The sequence below is a fragment of the Telmatherina bonti genome (assembly GCF_933228915.1).
Source record: "Telmatherina bonti genome assembly, chromosome: 19".
In the NCBI taxonomy this organism is placed as follows: domain Eukaryota; kingdom Metazoa; phylum Chordata; class Actinopteri; order Atheriniformes; family Telmatherinidae; genus Telmatherina; species Telmatherina bonti.
The window spans coordinates 27,023,027-27,040,509 of record NC_136617.1 but is presented as its reverse complement, the minus strand read 5'-3'; the positions used below and the strand labels follow the sequence as shown (position 1 = coordinate 27,040,509).

Below are 17,483 nucleotides of genomic sequence, written 5' to 3'. Positions count from 1 at the left end.
TATAACATTAATAAAAAGCTACATAATAAGTACCAGTTTCCCCTTTTATTTTGATTATAATTTTGAAGCACCAGTTCGACACAAACATATTGCTTCTTTTTTTTCAGCAGCTGAGAAGGAGAAGGAAGATAGACAACCGAAAATGGAAGGCAAAACACAGCGCAGCTTTTAGGGATGGGACAAGATAACGAGCATGTGCAGAAAAACTGGAATTAACGTTTACATTATACAGGAATTATTATATTTAGATTTAAAATGCGAATAAACCAGCCACTTACTTCAGAATAAGGTTTAATTATAAATTGTCATTTTCATTCAGAATTAGGTGTTTACATGGTCATTTTTCATCTGTTAAAAGCAGATTTAACTTTTATTCGTTATTAAAGTGGAACTATTATGTGCATTTCAGGCTAATTTATTTTTATTTCTGAGCCCAGAAGGGCTGGGATTGATCGAGTTATTGTCACAAATCGCTTTATTTACTTCAGACCGACCCTCTCTGTTGGCTGTCAGATCAGCCTGCGGGCAAAACGAGTGGATTGAGACTCCTCCGCATTAAGCCCCGCCTCCCGCCACCACGCTACATCGGGAGCGCGCACCGCAACTGCTTTCGCCGTCATTGTAACATGTCATAAACAGAAGGATTAGGCTAATATGAACTCAATAAAAAACACAAAATACAATGTCAACACATAGCATACAGCCCTACATGTTGGAACCTGAATCAGACCCTGAAAACAAAGTGGAAAACAGCAACCCACAGCAACGAATGCAGCAGGATGTCTCTCTTTGGTAAACTCACTAGCCATCGTTGGAAATAACTTTATCCCACGTTTTCCACCCGCCTGATGTATTTGTACATGTCCTTGTTAACAAGTAGAAGGTAACCAATCACCGAACCTTATCCCCCGGGACGTCACAAGGATTTCCAAGTAGAAAAAAACTCTCTAAAACGACGCGTTTTTCGTTGCCATGGAAACCGAACGGCGAGGTGATAAAAAACACAGTGCCGTTCACATGTCTGATGAGGATTCAACACTGTAACACTGTAGAAAGCTCAGAAAACTCCAAATACCATAATAGCACCCCTTTAAAGAGGAATTAAAACTCTCATGTAAATGTGGCAAATGTGGGTATGTATGCCTTTCTGGCTTATACTATGCCTATCAGGACAGGGCACGATAGCCTGTAAGAACACAACAGCAATAATAATTTACCAAACTGCTGGACGGGTTGATGGACATAGGTATCTTCTTAAGTACACTGAGTGTTAAAAACAAAAAAGAACTGCAAAATGTCATCATAATGCATGCGAATATAAAATAATCACAATTAATATCCAATCAGAATTAGAAGATTTGAAGAAACAAAAAAAAAGTGCATCGTGAAAAGCCTTCTCCTCGTTGAACATTAAAACCGGTTGTTTTATAACTAACAAGTAAGTAATGAAGTAAATGTTAGCTGGATTTGTTTACAGGGAAAAAAAACGGCATGATGAATAGAAGCAGACTGAACAGTGACGCTGACAGGCGAAGGAGACATAACTCCACACAACACCTCACTGATGCAGCGCAGCAGAACACAAAGCATTCATAACGATTATCACTGCCTCAAATGACATCGTTCTAATGTTTCAGTCTGAGCGCTGCTCACGTGCATCAATCCTACCAACGCCCATGTCACCTGCTTCTTATTACATGTAACATCCTGCAAAGTGCTATCAGAATGCGATGCCTTCACAAATCACCACCCCTCTCCTTCCCATCAGGTGAATAATGGATGCTTCGTAAAAGCTCATCAGGACCTTGATCTGACTAATCAAATCCTTCATCTTCTGCATTTCAAACAGCAACAGCAGCCTGTTTTTATACACTTGCAGACACATTCATCCACTCTGACTGGAAACTTCTTGTTACAAACGCTCTGCCAGGAAAATTGCCCACTTTCGCATTCACACATCAAAGCAGGAAGCTCGTAGCATTACAGTAGCTAGATGAGTCCTAGGATTGTCAAACACTCTTTGAAGCCGGGGAAAGTCATAATTTAAAGAGCAGCTGTAAGTGGTTTGACACTGAGCCAACCTGTACACCACAGACATCCACTTTAATATATTCCCTGAGGTAGATCAGGCTCGGCATTACAATAGTGAGGGTACAAATTGGCATCTTTTAAACGGCTCGATCTAAGCAGGTGTAGAGCTCTTTCAGTATACTATGTTTGAATTAAAGGCTTTTATCAAAGCAGGATGTAAGAAAGAAATGGAGGAATGCTTTGGCTCAATTTGTGCACGCAGTATGAAAAACAGGATCTCTAGAAATTAAATGCAAAAGAGGATCAATGTTGGGTAAATTTAACCAAGCTTAGACTGCTTTGGTATCAACTTTGTTCTGAATTTGAGTGAATTTACAATACTCTGCGGAAGTCTTGGAAAAACCCACTTTTTTGTAGAGATTTTACTGAAAAACTGGATATATGTTAGGTGATTTAATGGAAAAAGTACAAATATAAATTAAATTTAAATATAAATGACAGCTTGTTTAATTGCAAGGAGCTTAAAAGTAGCTTAAAAGTCTTTGTTTGGTACGAGCACCTTTATTCATCGCAGCCCAAGCCTTAGATAAGTTAGCGAGGTATTTTTTTAGTTGTCAAGAATAATTCAACCTTTTTTCCTTGATCCTTTTCTTAAAGAATGGATTCCTGACAGACATAGTGACCATTTCTTAAGTGGCTTCAGTGAACAGTAGATGGATCATGCATGAATTTGCTGGATTTGTTGCCATCTCTTTCTACTATTGCTCATTCAGATTTCTTCTGTCCCTCGTTTGCTCAGTTTTCTTAAATATTGGAATGATCCAATGAACATTATGTTGATATATGTCAAGTTATTATGAGTATAACTTCTCAATTATTGGGAATCGTCTTTCCTGTGGGAAACATGCTACTTTATACTTTCAAACTTAATTACTATTAGCATTTTTGGCAGGTACAACTTAAGAAGCAGTGCGTCTTGATGGCAGCTTGACAGCAATCATACCTGAGGATTTGCTGAATTGTGTGTGAGAAAAAAAACAATGGCTCATCCCTTGAGAGAGAAGCAGTTTGTATGCTTTCAGCATTTAGTTGTCGGTGTTTTAACACATAAAAACATTCCTCTAAAATGAACAGGTACAACAACAGAACTAAAAACATCGGAAAAGGCAGCAAAAGATCAAGTAAAGATTTGACAAATCCTCCAGAGAGATTGAAGAACTTTAAATAACTGGCTTGTTTAGGACTTTTTCAGCTACACATAGAGGTGAGGCAACATGAACAAAGGAAAAATCAATCATTTCAACTTCCTTCCCGAGGGACCCCCTGCTGGTCCCTGGACGGCACATTGGGAACTCCGGATTCACGCCATTTGGCAGCGTCTCCTTCATTGACAGTACAGCGAGGCACTTGTGTGTGTGCCATGGATAGCATGTTCATTTAATGAGTGAATAATATCCCTCTGCATGTCCAATGAACTGTGGGTTGGGGGCATGGTCCAGGGGCAGGGAGGGAGTGAGGAGTGGGGAGGGATGATGATAACACAATAGGAGTGTTAGGGAGTGTGGGAACCGATTCTCTACAGGACAATAGACACTTCCCAGTGGCCACAGCGTACCCATTCACTATCAGCTGCTGGGCCGGCGTAGCACGGTGCTGAATATGCACCAGCTCAGCACAATGCTGCTTTCTCCCAAACAAGACCAGACTGTTTCCTATCCCAAAGACAACACAGGCCAGCTCTAGCCTATACACAGCCTCATTCTCACATAAGCAGTCTCTTTCTCACCACCTCCATGTCTGCATGTCTCTGCCGCTTTCTATCGTTGTGAAACACACCAACGGCAGGATAGCAACAAGGCCGGGGATTGTGCAGACTGTGGCTGGGGCTGCCGAGCTCTAACTAGGCCAATGTTTCTCTCCGCAAGAGCTGCTTGTCGTGGAGATATTCTGGGCTGAAATGTTATTAGCATAACCCAGTTTACCCATTACCAGGTGACTGCTGGAGGAGCCCTCTCCGCACAGGGAGAGACACGCTCAAGGACAATGTAAACCAAGGAAAAGGGGGGAGGGAAGGTGGTGCTGAGGCAGGAAGGCGATGAAGGATGCAATGCTGCACTCAAATCATCACTGGGAGATGAGGCTAACTGGAAAGATTGTGTTTGTTCCTGGTTTTATGCTCCAATGTGACCCACGCTCCAAATGATACCTAAACTTTCTCTTTGTGTGTGTGTGTGTGTGTGTGTGTGTGTGTGTGTGTGTGTGTGTGTGTGTGCGCCCTCTTGTTGCTGTGGCAACACAGCCTGAGAACCAAAAGGCAGGGCTGGAGGGGGCCGAGAGAGCAAAGAGCAAGTGAGATGAGCGTGAGAGTTTTTCCAGCGACGCCGCGTCCACAGACACACGGAACCACGTCTCCTTCACCACACATGACATTGGCTTCCATGAATTTCCTGCAAACTTCCTGTAACCACTTCCTGCCTGGCCGTTACCTAATTAACCAAAGCTTATAACTAAAAGTCCTCTGTTCAGCCTCTGAAGGGATGCCAGGAAAAGTTTGAGAACCACGGATGTAAACCGAGCCAGCCTCAAGTTTAACAACACACAACATGAATACAACAAGGACATACTGTCCACAGAGAGCAGAATAACAGACTAATACACTATCCTTTGTAAATGTAGGATACAGTAAGATATTTACTGCGTTTGCAATGTATGACAGTAACCACATTCACTCTTTCTATGTGCAAACTAAGATCATTATTTGTGGTTCTTCACAGTCATATTCACACAAGCTTTCATTCACTGCTGAAGTTTTCCATAAACTTTCATTTTAATTTGTGAAAAACATCTTTTGGGAGCCCTTTTGCACGCTCAGAGATCATGCATATATATAAATGATCTAAAATGATATCTGACAACCCGGTTCATGTTCTTTCCTAGTGTCATAAGCATTATAGGAGTGAGAATAAAGGCAGAAATCAGCCACCTAGCACAGCCAGTTTTGGAAACTTTATTGTGTGTGTGCAGTCATCTGAGTAAAACTTTTGGCTTCTGCCATAATTGCTGCACAGATGACTCGTAGCAGAGGCTCCACAGTACATGAAATGAAAGATGTGACTGGAAAAACAAAGGTACAGTTAAGAGGACATCCGCACATCTGAACCATTTCAGCATTCAATGCGATGATGGCAAGTGAAATTTCAGTTGTCTTGTTTTAACACAGGACAGAAAAAGAATCCTAACAAGGGAACTAAAATTTAAGAATTTCACCTTTTAAAAGAAAAAGAAAAAAAAACAGAAGAAAATAGCAACATTAGTCAAACAGTCCATTCATGGACACAACGATACATGGGGAATGGCTCGCACTTTAATCTAGCAGTCAGGATATTTTATCCATTCAACTTATACCTAGTAACACATACTAAATGATAATCCATCCACATTCCTATGCATGTAAATGAAAGGGCTCCATACTCCATGCTTAATTAATCCATCTGGGATTAATTAAGTGGTTAAAAAATGGAGGTTACAGTTGGAAAAATTAATTCCTCATGTCAATGATAATTTGTGCTTGACTATGACAAAAACAACCATCTATATTAAGATATGGATATGTATCATACAGACAATAAAAATAAAAAGATTTTTGTTCCCGTTAAGCCCCCACTAAAAGATCCTCAAACATTTCCCTCTGAGTACAACACTATTTACTTCATATGCTTGTCAAGCGTACTGGCTTGTCCATCTACATTACGACTATAATGATTCATAACTAATGAATGACACTGTTTTAGGTGTATTATTCCTGTTTGTGTTTTAACCACATGAGGAATTAGATCTATCAGGTGTTTTTGTGCAATAACATAAAAGTAATTAGAACTAAATGAGTCAGCAGGGTAAAAAAACCAAAACAAAACAAAACAAAAAAAAACGATTTAGCTTTGACCCTATAAGGTCTGAGGCAAGGCCGGATTATCCAATGGACATTATGGGCACAGGCCCAGGGGCCCATGTGGGGCCCACGTAGGGCAAATACCAGCAGTTTGGACATGAAACAAAATGTACATAATAGCCAGATAGTTACACCACAGTGTCTAGTGTGTTGTTACTGGTACCACTGGTTGAAAGAGGTTAGAAATGTAGTTTCACAGTATATCATTCACAATTTTTTACAATGTTGCGGTGGGGAAGGGGGGCCCTGGAACACTCTGGGCCCAGAGGCCTGTGCACTTCTAATCCGGCCCTGGTCTGAGACTATTGTTGCAGCAGACAACCAGCCAGCCAGTGAGCTTGTCTTTTGCTAGTGAAACGCTTCAAAACTCTTATATGCGTAGAATAAAGTAGGTTTATTTTATATTAGCTGCATATATTCAGGTTAAAATCTGATTTAGTCCCTTTAAACGCCACCGCGTCGTGTATGTACGGTGTTAATACAGCTTTTCGCCCAGGCTGTTCAGACTGAGGCTAATGTATCACAGAATATCTACTTATATGCCCACTTCAGCTACATTAACATTGAATTTAAGTTTTGACACACATTTTTATAATATCTAACACGGGAAACGCAATATTATCAAATAAATTTACTCTCGTGTTCACCATCTGACGTCTCGTCTAGCTTCACTTCGATCTGTCGCCGCATAAATTAAACATTTTCCGTATTTTCAGCGTTGTCAACAGTCATTTAAGAGAAAGCAGCTTCTTTGCATTTGAATTGGCACTAAAAAAATATTAAAATATAAATAATCAGTTGGTTTACAGATGATTATTCAGAAAACCTGAGTGTCATCTGAAGCACAATGTCAAGGTCTTCATCGTGCAACGCAGCGCTTACCTGCATAGAATCCGCGCTGATTATTTCTCCTTGAAGCCGTTTTCCGATCTCGATGGCCAGCTTGGACTTGCCGGTGCCGGTAGCTCCCAAAATCACCACAATAGATGGGACCATAGCTCTCTGCAAGACACGCTGTACTCCAAAAGTGGACGCCGCCATGATGCTTGGCTCTTCACTGCCCAGCTGACATACCCGCGCATGCGCAGGTGTCGTAGACGTGAGAGGTGGGTTCTGTTGCCAGGCAACGGGAAACTGTTATTGTAGGATTATTGATTGATCGGCGCTCGATTGTAAAGTATTCTGTGTAATTATTAACATGGTTTTTGAAGGATTTGTTTGTTTGTTTGATTAGTTTGTTTTTCATTTTTATGATAATTCGGCTGATTGATCCGCACAATTTTACCTCTTAGTAACCATTTTAGTTAAGACCAACTGAGAAAAATCAATAAAAAGGCTTCACAACAGGCTTGATGACATTTTCCTGCACAGTTGGTATCGTTTCTATGGAAACTATCAGAGCGCTGCAGAAGGGAGGCAAGATGCTTGTTACCATGGCACAAAATGCCAGGATGAGTTACCTTGGAGACTACACTGAAACAATAACGAATGGGGGAGGGAGATGTGCGTTCATTCAAACAAATGCATTCAATAGAAACCATGTAACCCAATAATACGCTGATCCAGCTCACAAAAACACAATAAGTCATTTGATGTCACACCATTGGCATTTATTGTTTTTACTCTTCATACACAGAAGCTTGAGGTACAGTGAAGAAAAACAAAAAGTGCTGAGACAAGGCTCTGGAATTACCAAAGTAGACTAAGCAAAGTCCATTGCCACCACGACTGAACCACAGCAGAGACCAGTGACGAATACAAAAAAAAAAAAAAAAGAAAAATCAAACAAATGAAAGAAATCAGTGGAGAACCGCTGCTGCATGTGCACCCCCTGTGAAGCAAAATTAAAATTAAAATTAATCAGGCTAACTGGTGGTTTGTGCTGAATTAATTAGTAGAAGAACCAATAGAAAACCAATCAACTTAATTTTTTTCCCTTTTTCCTGTAATTAAATCTTCTAATCTGAGGTTATTTTACAGGGAAAAGGATTTTTGACTTTATGAAAGACGCAACAGAGTTCATGGATTTTCCTGAGTGCCGATAATCCAGGGCATGCTACTGGTCATTTACAGTAGTAGATGGCTACAGTGTTTGTTTGCATGGCTTCCAGGACGATGGGGAACACCAGGCTTGCAGAAGGTGGGAAAAAAAGGCATTAACATTAAGGTCACTAAAGGCTAAACACACACAGACAAACTTTAATCGGTAGATCCTCTTAAATCCCCACCCCCTCCACGTCAGATCTTACAGAGCGCTATGACTACAGTGATTGGATTGATTACTGGAGTGTTGAGATGTCCTCTACACCAGAGACAGTGAACTAAACCTGCCAGTTTTCAGCACCTAACCACCAAAAAAGCCCTGCCTGCTACAAAAATAAAAAAATAATAAACATCATCAGCTCACACCAAAACACAACTCTGTAGGAAAATATATCGTATAAAACTTTTGCCAAATCTGACTTGTACAAATGAAGAAACTCCAGGGACAAAACAAGTGTGCTTTTGCAAAAGAAACAAAACAAACATTGTGACAAAGTGGCTAGTGTAATCAATGTTCAAAAGTGTTTTATTTCAACTCTTTTTCATCATAATTTTATTAACAAAAATAGAAGCTTTGAGTCATCTTTGAAAAGCCAGCAAGCTTTGGCCCCCTTGTGTAAGGATGCGGGGCCAAACAAAACCTAGGATGAGGGTTGTAGACAGCTCTGGTTTTGCTTTGGAAGGAGGGCTGTACAGTGAAAGGGGGAGAATCTATATACAGAACATCCAACTGGATAGTCGGGATACATTGAAAGGCTTCTAAAGGCATTACATATAATGCAAAAAAAAAAAAAAAAAAAAAAAAAAAAAAAAAAGACAGTAAAGATGAATGAAATACAGATGATGCTCAGTCAGCTTCAAGCAAATGATGGCAGTTCTGATGTAGCAAAAAAAAAAAAAAAAAAACCTAAGCGAATTAACTGAAGAACACATTCACCTTTTGGCTGGTCTCCATGGCACAACAATAATAAAGAGTGAAATCTTGGGAAATAATTTAGTGTTTTTGCAGCTTATTTGCCTGAAAAGGGGAAAATCTTTAATGCCTGCACAAATAAATTCTATGTTGGTTTTTTTTTTGGGTTTTTTTTTTAAACTTTCCTTCATCCAAATCACCCTACAAAAACAGCTTATTACTGCAGGCGCAGAGCAGTAATGAAAAACTGAAGAAATGAAAGGAAGCTGCAGGCACAGAAGCTCTAACTTAACCTCATCTTTACAAGACATGCAGATCGATTAGCATCCCCTCCGGCTGTACCATCACTGTCCTGTGTCTAATGCTGGCATAAAGCAGCGAAACTCCAACCGGTGGCGAGGAAAGGGACTCAAAGATGGAGAACAGAGAGGAGGAGGAGGAGGGTGGCATTTAAGGAAAAGGCTAAACTTGAAATGTAGAAGTTGTACGCCAAGCACTAAAAAGCAGGGAGCCATAAAAGAGATGGGGTTTTGTTAGGAAGGGGAGGGGGTTACAAAGAAGCTTCAAGGGAGACATCACAGCTGTGCAAGCGCAACAAGCCCCCCTCTATTACAATAAAGGGAAGCAGTCAACAGCACTGTTGTAGAAGTTTATCAAATAAACACTGCTGTGTTCACAGCAGGCTTTTCTGCAGCACGCGACAATCTTAATATTTTTCACAAAGGGGGGGAGGGGGGTGACATCAGTCATCATAACAGTCCACAGCTCGCCGTCCCGACGGTTTGTCAATCACTCAGAAGCTAAATGTGCAAAAACACAAAACGTAGCAAACACACTGAAAAGAAAAAAAAAAAAAAAAAAAGAAAAATTGAATCCACCCGCAATATTCCAGCGTGATCAACTCAAAGTGAATATTAGTGTTTTGTTTTGTTGTTTCCTCTCCTTCATGTCGTCCCACTCGGCTGCCAGAGTCTGAGGCGACAGCTGATGCAGCAAGTTCAGCATCGTTTGAGCTGCGCCAGCCTCTGCAGCAGCTGCAGCTGTCTGGCTTTCAGCTGCTTCCTCTCTTGAGCCTTCTGCCGCTCGCCGGCGTGCAGCTGCTGCAGGTACTCCGTGGCTCCAGTCAGAATGGCCACTTTGGGAGTTTTGGGGCAGTCCGCGAGGCCCGGGATCTCGTCCCGCAGCGACAGGAAGCGCGAGCGCAGGTCGTTCCGCCGCTTGCGCTCCAGGAAGTTGTGTGCCTTGCGTTTGTCCGTGTCCTCGCAGTCCGACGACTGCGGGCTGGAGAGGTGCGACGGGGGCTTCGAGGGCGAGCTGTGCGGGTGGTGCGCTGAGGACGAGGAGGAAGGCGGAGATGAAGGCGATGCGGAGGAGGTAGGAGAGGAGGCGCTGAGGTTTGGAGACTCTGACCGGAGGCCTACTACGGTCAAGTGGGAGCGTCTGCTGTCTAAGTTCAGAGGGGCGTGGCCGGGTCGAGGCTGGTGGTGCTGACAGTTCTGCTGAGGCTGCGTTGAGGGGGTGGCGGCTTCGTGACGAACTCTCTTCCGGGGCGGCTCGGAAACCACCGGGAGAGTGTCCGGGGAGGGGGCGGCGTAGTTGTGCTGCTGTTGGTGGATGGAAATATGGAAACGCTTCATGCCAGGGTCGTGGGGGTCGGCTCGCACCGTTATGGTCACCGGTTTACGGGCGTTGACCAACCGACGAGGTTTCCTCTGCTGCTGCTGCTGCTTGTGCTCCACCGTAACCACGTCAATCTCCTCGTCATCCTCATCTTTGTCATCTTCATCGTCTGAAAAGGAAAAGAAAATATATATATTAAAAAAACTCACCTAATATGGCAACAAGCAGGAAGACGGTTCAGCCTATGAACTGGCGCCCAGGTGAATCAGCTCCCATCACACTCGCCCTGACCTTTCCCACCTTAAGCCAATTAACCGCTTCTGCAAAAACGACCTTTTTATGTAACCTCCTGAAAACACCCACGACCCATCGCTCGCTGCAGAACACACACACTCTCCCAAACACCCTGAAGCGTCCATGCTTTGGGTCAGCTCCCACATGGAGTGGAAATTCCCTCTCTTCATTCATGTGTGCAGAGCAGAGGGAGGGTGAGGGTGAGGAGGGGGAGAGCGAAGAAGCACTCAGGTGCAAAACAGACAATTCCTCCGCTTGTTAAAACAAGCTAGCTAATATTCACCCCAGCAGACTTTTTTTTTTTTTTTTTTTTTTTTTTTTTTTTAAAGTGTTCGCTGCTCCGTTTACAAGAAGGGGAAGCATCACCTTGAAACACGAGGAAACGCTCTGAACGTTGCGATTCCCACACCAAACTCAGAGTCCTGAGCATTTCCTGCGCTTTTTTTGGGAGTTAAAACAATTCAGCACCTCAAAAGCATAAAAAAAAAATTAAAAAAAAAAAGAACAAAAAGACCTTTAGAGTGACCGTCTGTTAATTGTTAATCTCCAACAGCATTCGTCTGTCATAAGACAAATAGAAGAAAAAAAAGCCTTTTTCTTAAGGCTTAAGCATACATTTCCTACAATAGCTGATGTTATCCCTTGTAAATGCAGTGAGATACTCCTTCAAACTCATGCCCGACCAAAATCCTAAATGGCTAATCCCGCTCTATTCACAGCCCAGTCTGGCTCGGACCAAATCCACACTGACACAATTGGCGCCGCAGCCTGTTGAGCGGAGGAATGCAGCAACAAGTTCCCTTTGTGACATTCCACACACCATTATGCACGCTCCGAGCTCCGCATCACATGGCAGCCTACATACCAAACTCAATCAGATGGGTTCTGGGAGGTGGGGATGGAAAAAGTAGGTCTTGAGTAAAAAATAACAAAAAAAAAAAAAAAAAAAAAGGGGGGGGGGGGGGGGAAATTGGGCTAGACATGGAGAAGGAGAGGAGGGGGTTCCCATTCATGTTACATTAAGTTCAAAATAGCCAAACTCTTTATTGCATTTGTGTCAGAAGCAAGCTGAGCTGAAGTGGAGATGATAATGTTATCATAAGTCAAGACTGGAGGAGCAAGGAGAGGGAGCAGCTGGTCCGCTGGAGCCCTGCCAAGCAGCAGATGTTACAGTGGGTGTGTCGCTCTCTGGGGTTCAAGCATGTGTTGCATGCACCAAGGTAACGCAATGCAGTCATGAGCCATGCCAACTATCACTGCCATACAGGGAGCAGCAGAAGCAAAAAAAAAAAAACAAAAAAAAAAGCCGAGTTATCAACAAACCTCTAAACAAAATGATTCCAGACTTTACTTTTACTGAAGTGGATGCATTCTTTGACAAAAAGGTGGAAATTGTGTTTTCCCATGAAGAAGTGTAGCCCCACTTCTACTCAAACTGAAGCCAAGAAACATTTAAAGAAAGAGGGGAGCTGTTTGTTACTGACCTGATGAGTCAGTGTGTGACTCTGAACCAGAGGACACTTGTTTCTTGCATCCACCAGTTAATGGGAAAGTGAGCACCGCCGCTGGGTCCACGCAGTCCGCAGCCGCCGTGTCAGCGTGGGCAGCCATCGGCCTCCCTGGGGATGTGAAAGGAGGCCCGGAAGTGACTTTACCAGCTGGCCCCGTCCCGGGATAAGAGGTGCAGCGCTCCCCTACAACCCTCTCCAACTGCTGTCCTGCAGAGAAGCAGCTCCACATGCAGTCCTGGATGATGATGGAGCTTAGGTTCCCAAAGGAGTCCCCACTGGTCGCCAGCTTGCAGGGCAGGTCCTGATGCTGCTGCTGCTGCTGATGCTCATCCTCCTGCCCCAAAAACTGGGACACCCACTCCAGCTTGTCCCCAAGGGAAGGGTGCAGGAGCCCGACCTTGCCTGACCCTTCCACCGCCCGGATAGGGGACATGGGCGGGGTCGGTACCAGCTCAAATTTCTTCCATATGTCCTCACTGGGAGCAGTAGACTTGAAGAAATCCTCGTCCGGGTCGTGGTCATCGTAGAAGTAATGCTGGTAGTGGTCCAGGTGGTCCATGTCCCAGTTTTCATAACGAGGCGCGGTGGAGCTGATGCCCGGCATGGGGGCTGCAGGCAGGCGTGGAGGTGCGCGTGTATGGAGGGGAGGGGGTGGATCACTCCCTGTTGCTTCGGTCTGTGAAGGGATACAGAGTCAACAGCTGAATCATAACCAGGAGGAGTTGATTTTTCTGCCCATTCACGATGCAGATATTTGCTGATGCTGAATAATTACTTCACTCATCGCGCATCTCAGAGAAAAAACTACATTTTATTTCACAAAATGCATGATGCATGTAGGGCTAAAATAAATAAATAATAATAAAAACTAGTGTTGCTGCTGAGAAGTTGGAGTTTCGCAACGCTGTTTCATTACATAACACGGCTCCAACAGAAAGCCATGGAGCTGCAGGTCGGGAGAGGAAGAAACAAACCGATTAAGTTCGGCTGAAATCGATTAATTGGATAGACAGGAGCTGTCCAGACAGAGGAGCCGCATGTAAAGTAGTTTATCTGGGGCTCCTCCTCGGTTTGGCTCCTTATCAAGCTCAGAGAAGTCAGCTGCGACTGAAACGCGCCGATCAGTTCATTAAGCCGCAGGAAAAAAAAAAAAAAAAGGCTGGGAATAAAAAACCTTTACCTTTTAAGCGTTTGCTTCCTCGTGTACTGGTAGAATATTCCTATTTTTATGTGAGATGTGAGAGACGAGCCGCTGTGGGATAGAAAAAGAGGAGTTTTTTTTTTTTTACCTGCTGTCTGCGTCTTCATAGATCCCACCGTGCGTAAATTCAGCGCCACGGCGGTCCTGCTTTTAAATGTCAGCCCCTCTTCCCTGCGTCCCTGTTGTCCGTGGGTTGTTTTTGTTTTCTTCTTCTTCTTATGCTGGCTTTCCTTGTGGGGTGGTCGGGGGGGGGAGTAATCTCTCAGGTTAATGAGTCCGTTTGGTCGCAGTCCCACCGCTCGAGGGGGGCTGGACGAGCTTTGGTTGTGGTTACTTTCTTTGCAGACTCCCGCACTATATGATCCGGGGGAAGGATAAGTGGCTGTTATGCATAAAAGGCGGGTCGTAGTAGCAAGAGCCACGCCTGCTGTTTAAAGGTGCAGCACACTGAAAACTTACACCACCACGCTGCAGGGGGGGGGGACGCTTACGTGACGCTACTTTCATAAGACGACACTGTGACGCTTTTGTAATCATTTTGCATTCATAATAATGCAAGTATCTGTGCGTAGGTGCACACAAATGCTTGGAGCACCTGTGAAGAATCATCCTACAGCATGCAAAGAAACTGGACTGTGTGTGTGTGTGTGTGTGTGTGTGTGTGTGTGTGTGTGTGTGTGTGTGTGTGTGTGTGTGTGTAGTGGGGGGGGAGGTGTTCACGTTAATTTCATGTGGACATATGGCTGCAGTATCTGGTGTCATCTCATCTCGTAGTCTCTGTAATCAATATCAAGCTTATGATGGAGAGCCCTCCCTGTGAGAGAGTCATTATGGAAGCTACGCTCCCTGTGGGTGTGGGTGTGCGCGCGCATGCATGTGTGTGCATGTCTTCCTGACAGCTGCACACACTCCCAACAACTGCTGACGCCACATTAAAACCAACTCACTGATGCCTTTTTGGAGTCATGTAACTGTGCAGGGAAAAAAAATATATATAACACGCTCACCGCTGAGGATGATGATGAGGATGATGAGGAGGAGGAAGCATCCTTATCATAAATGCTCCTGTGGAGGTTTCCCTCCAGCTTGGTGGTGAAGCAGACAGCGTGAAATCCTCATCTGTTAACCTCATCAAACTCCGACCTCATCTCATCCTTATTCTTACATCTCCTGTCACTCATCCTCCTAATTCTCCTCAGTTTTGTCTCTTTTATTCTCCCCCCCTCCTCTTCCCCCATCAAAAAAGATTGTGACCCTACAAGAAATAGGGCGATTTTAGAGTGTAATATCCTTTTTTTTCCCCAGGAGAGACACTACAAAGTCACAGAACAAACAGACTGGTGAAACAGAAGCAGCAATCTTTCAGTTCAGCCCCCGCTTCCCCACCACACTCACCCCATCTGTATCACTTTCCCTCGCTCAGCCTGTCCCGGTCCTGATCCCTTCTCACTCTTGCCGGCTTTCATCTCGTTCCTCTCAGCCCCTCTGCCTTGTTTCGCACTTTGAAATTCTTAATCTGCTCCCTTTTCACTAAATTAATCATCAAAAGTGAACAAGCGCAGCATCCAGCTCCTTCCAATGTACAAAGAAATGTCTGCTTGGATAAAACAAGTGATGGGGCCACCGTGGGTCAGTGTTTTTTTTTTTTTTTTTTGCTTGTACAAACAGATAAACATTCAAAAGTCAACATTTATTTGATATTTAAATGTGATTATGACTCCTGATTGGATGCTCTTTGGTGAGGCGTCACAGGGAAATCGTTTATTTACAGTCATTCCCTGATGGGACAGTGAATCTTGTTAGCATGAACACTGGAGGTGTAAGCTCTGACATCGGTCTGTTTTTGGTCTATAAAACCCCCACTTCACTAGACATGTTAGAGAAAGTCTCAAAGGACTCCTGAAACATTATCAATCAAGAGGTGCCAATTAAGTGGTATCTTCTTCCAGAATGAGGAATGGATATATTGAGACGTATTCACTGCACATTTAAATATACAGCAGTAGCTGTAGCATGGAGCAGCTTTAAATACAAAGTAGCACCTGGAAATACTGCTCTACTTCCAACTAAAGGCCTGTCAAATGCTGCCACTGAGGTTATGAAGTGGAAAAACAAAGAGTTGTGAAACAAAAGTTGATAAAGGAGGTCAGGGAGAACAGACAAGTAGGAAAAAAATCATTTTAAATATTTCCATACTCTGCATCTTTACATGCACATTTAAGTCGAGCTACAGTCATATTGTGGCTCTAAAAGGTTTTTTTTTTTTTACTTGGAATAATGTCTATTATGCAGGAAGAGGTGAATCAGTGTATTGACTGAATTTTAACTAAAAGACATTTAACAGCTTCCAACGGGTTCCTCTGCAGCCCAAAATCTGTCAGCACTGAACACACATCTGTATCTACTAGGGCTATGACAATATGATTTTGTCCTGATTCAATTCTGATTTTTTTCGGTGCCGATTCGATTTAAATTGCAATTCTCACAATTCTTTGATATTGCTGACTTTTGTAAATTAAAAACCAAAAAAGGATAAAATGTTTTTTTGCTCGCCATTTTTGATGATTTCAATTAGAAAAAAAAACAACACAGCAGCCAGACCATCATTCTGCTGCTGTAATGCCCAAAAAGACAAGTAAAAAGATCAATGAAAACAACAAAAATGACAAAAAAATTTTGTAATGGATTATTTTTATATTTATTTGAAAAAAAGAAAAGATTTTTTTTTAAAAAATCAATATTGGAATTGTGAATAAAAAAAATCCAGATATCCGATTTTTCGATTAGATTTTCCTAGTAGTATCTACACTGAGAAAAACAACAACAATAAAAAAATAAATAAAATAGAAGAATAACATGTAGCCTTGTTATGAGGAGAAATTTCATTTACATGTGGAAAAAAAAGTATGAATTTCCAGATCCAGTTACAATTTCCAGTGATTGCTGGGATAGGCTCCAGCTTCCCTACAACCCTTAATTTCACTGAGTGGTTAAGAAAATGGATGGATGGTCAAAAAATTTCTTATTTACAGAAGATACAGCCGTGGATCATGAAACCTCTGAGAAAATACTTCAAACACTTTTTTTTTCCAACAGATTGCACTTCATTGGCTGCCACTCGGCTCAACTTTCAACCAGATCTTGTCATTTAACTCACAAAACAAATCTCTAAAGCTGCCTTACTCCACTGATGCAATATCGCCAAAATATTGCATCCTTTCTCATAGTGAGGCTGAAAAACTGCCTCATGCTTTAAGTCATCCCTTCTGCATTACTGCGTTGACTGTTGTCAATATTGTTGATCTGAAATTCTGCTAAGTTTCTGACTGGTACCTTCAGGAGAGATCAGATTCTTCACATCGGTTCCCTGTTAAGTTCAGAACACGGTGTAAAGTTGTCTCTACTGCACATAAAGCCTTGAATGGCATCACTCAGTTTTATGAAGAGATTAGCTCTTCTGGTTCCCTTCTATCTCCTCATCGCTCTCAGCGTAGGAACCACTGGGTTTGTGGCCGTTCCAAAAACCTCTCGGTCCAGAATGGGAAGAAAAGCTTTTGTTCACAGGTTCTTCTCTAGTGAAATCAGCTACTGGTCTCTGGATGAAACACTGACTGTATTTAAGACTTAAAACTTACCTCTTACACTCATCTAAACTGGTTTGAACTTTTTCTAATAATATTTTACAATTATTGTCATCCGTTTTTTTTTTTCACATTATATTTTAATCTATTTAAATGTGCTGTATAAATAAAGAGTGAATGACTGAAAGTCAGTGTTATCCACACTAATGTATGCCCATGCATGGGAAGCTACAGGATGGTTTTGGGGATGCAGGGGCATCTTTAAACCAATGAGCAGCCTGATTCTGCAACAATGTGCCTCTTTTGGTGACTGACTTGTCACAGATCGAAACAACTGGCA

The 17,483-nt window shown here is 42.7% G+C and overlaps 2 protein-coding genes across 2 annotated transcripts in view; both read right to left on the bottom strand.

Moving 5' to 3' along the window:
• The window catches only part of trit1 (tRNA isopentenyltransferase 1), a gene marked incomplete at its 5' end in the record, with an annotated part of 49,576 nt that extends 42,555 nt beyond the window's left edge, over positions 1 to 7,021 (bottom strand). Inside the window, one exon of the mRNA XM_079259159.1 lies at positions 6,863 to 7,021. Coding sequence (XP_079115285.1) covers positions 6,863 to 7,021 — 159 coding nt within the window. The remainder of the gene's footprint in view (positions 1 to 6,862) is intronic.
• A 2,913-nt stretch (positions 7,022 to 9,934) lies between these two features.
• On the bottom strand, positions 9,935 to 13,791 carry myclb (MYCL proto-oncogene, bHLH transcription factor b; the record flags this gene model as incomplete). Its single annotated transcript, XM_079258352.1, has 3 exons — positions 13,651 to 13,791; positions 12,335 to 13,037; positions 9,935 to 10,725 (listed from the first exon to the last, which is right to left on the bottom strand). Exons 2-3 carry the CDS (start codon positions 12,963 to 12,965, stop codon positions 9,935 to 9,937), a joined length of 1,422 nt encoding a protein of 473 aa, XP_079114478.1. The 5' UTR covers positions 12,966 to 13,037; positions 13,651 to 13,791.
• Between the last annotated feature and the right edge of the window lie 3,692 nt (positions 13,792 to 17,483).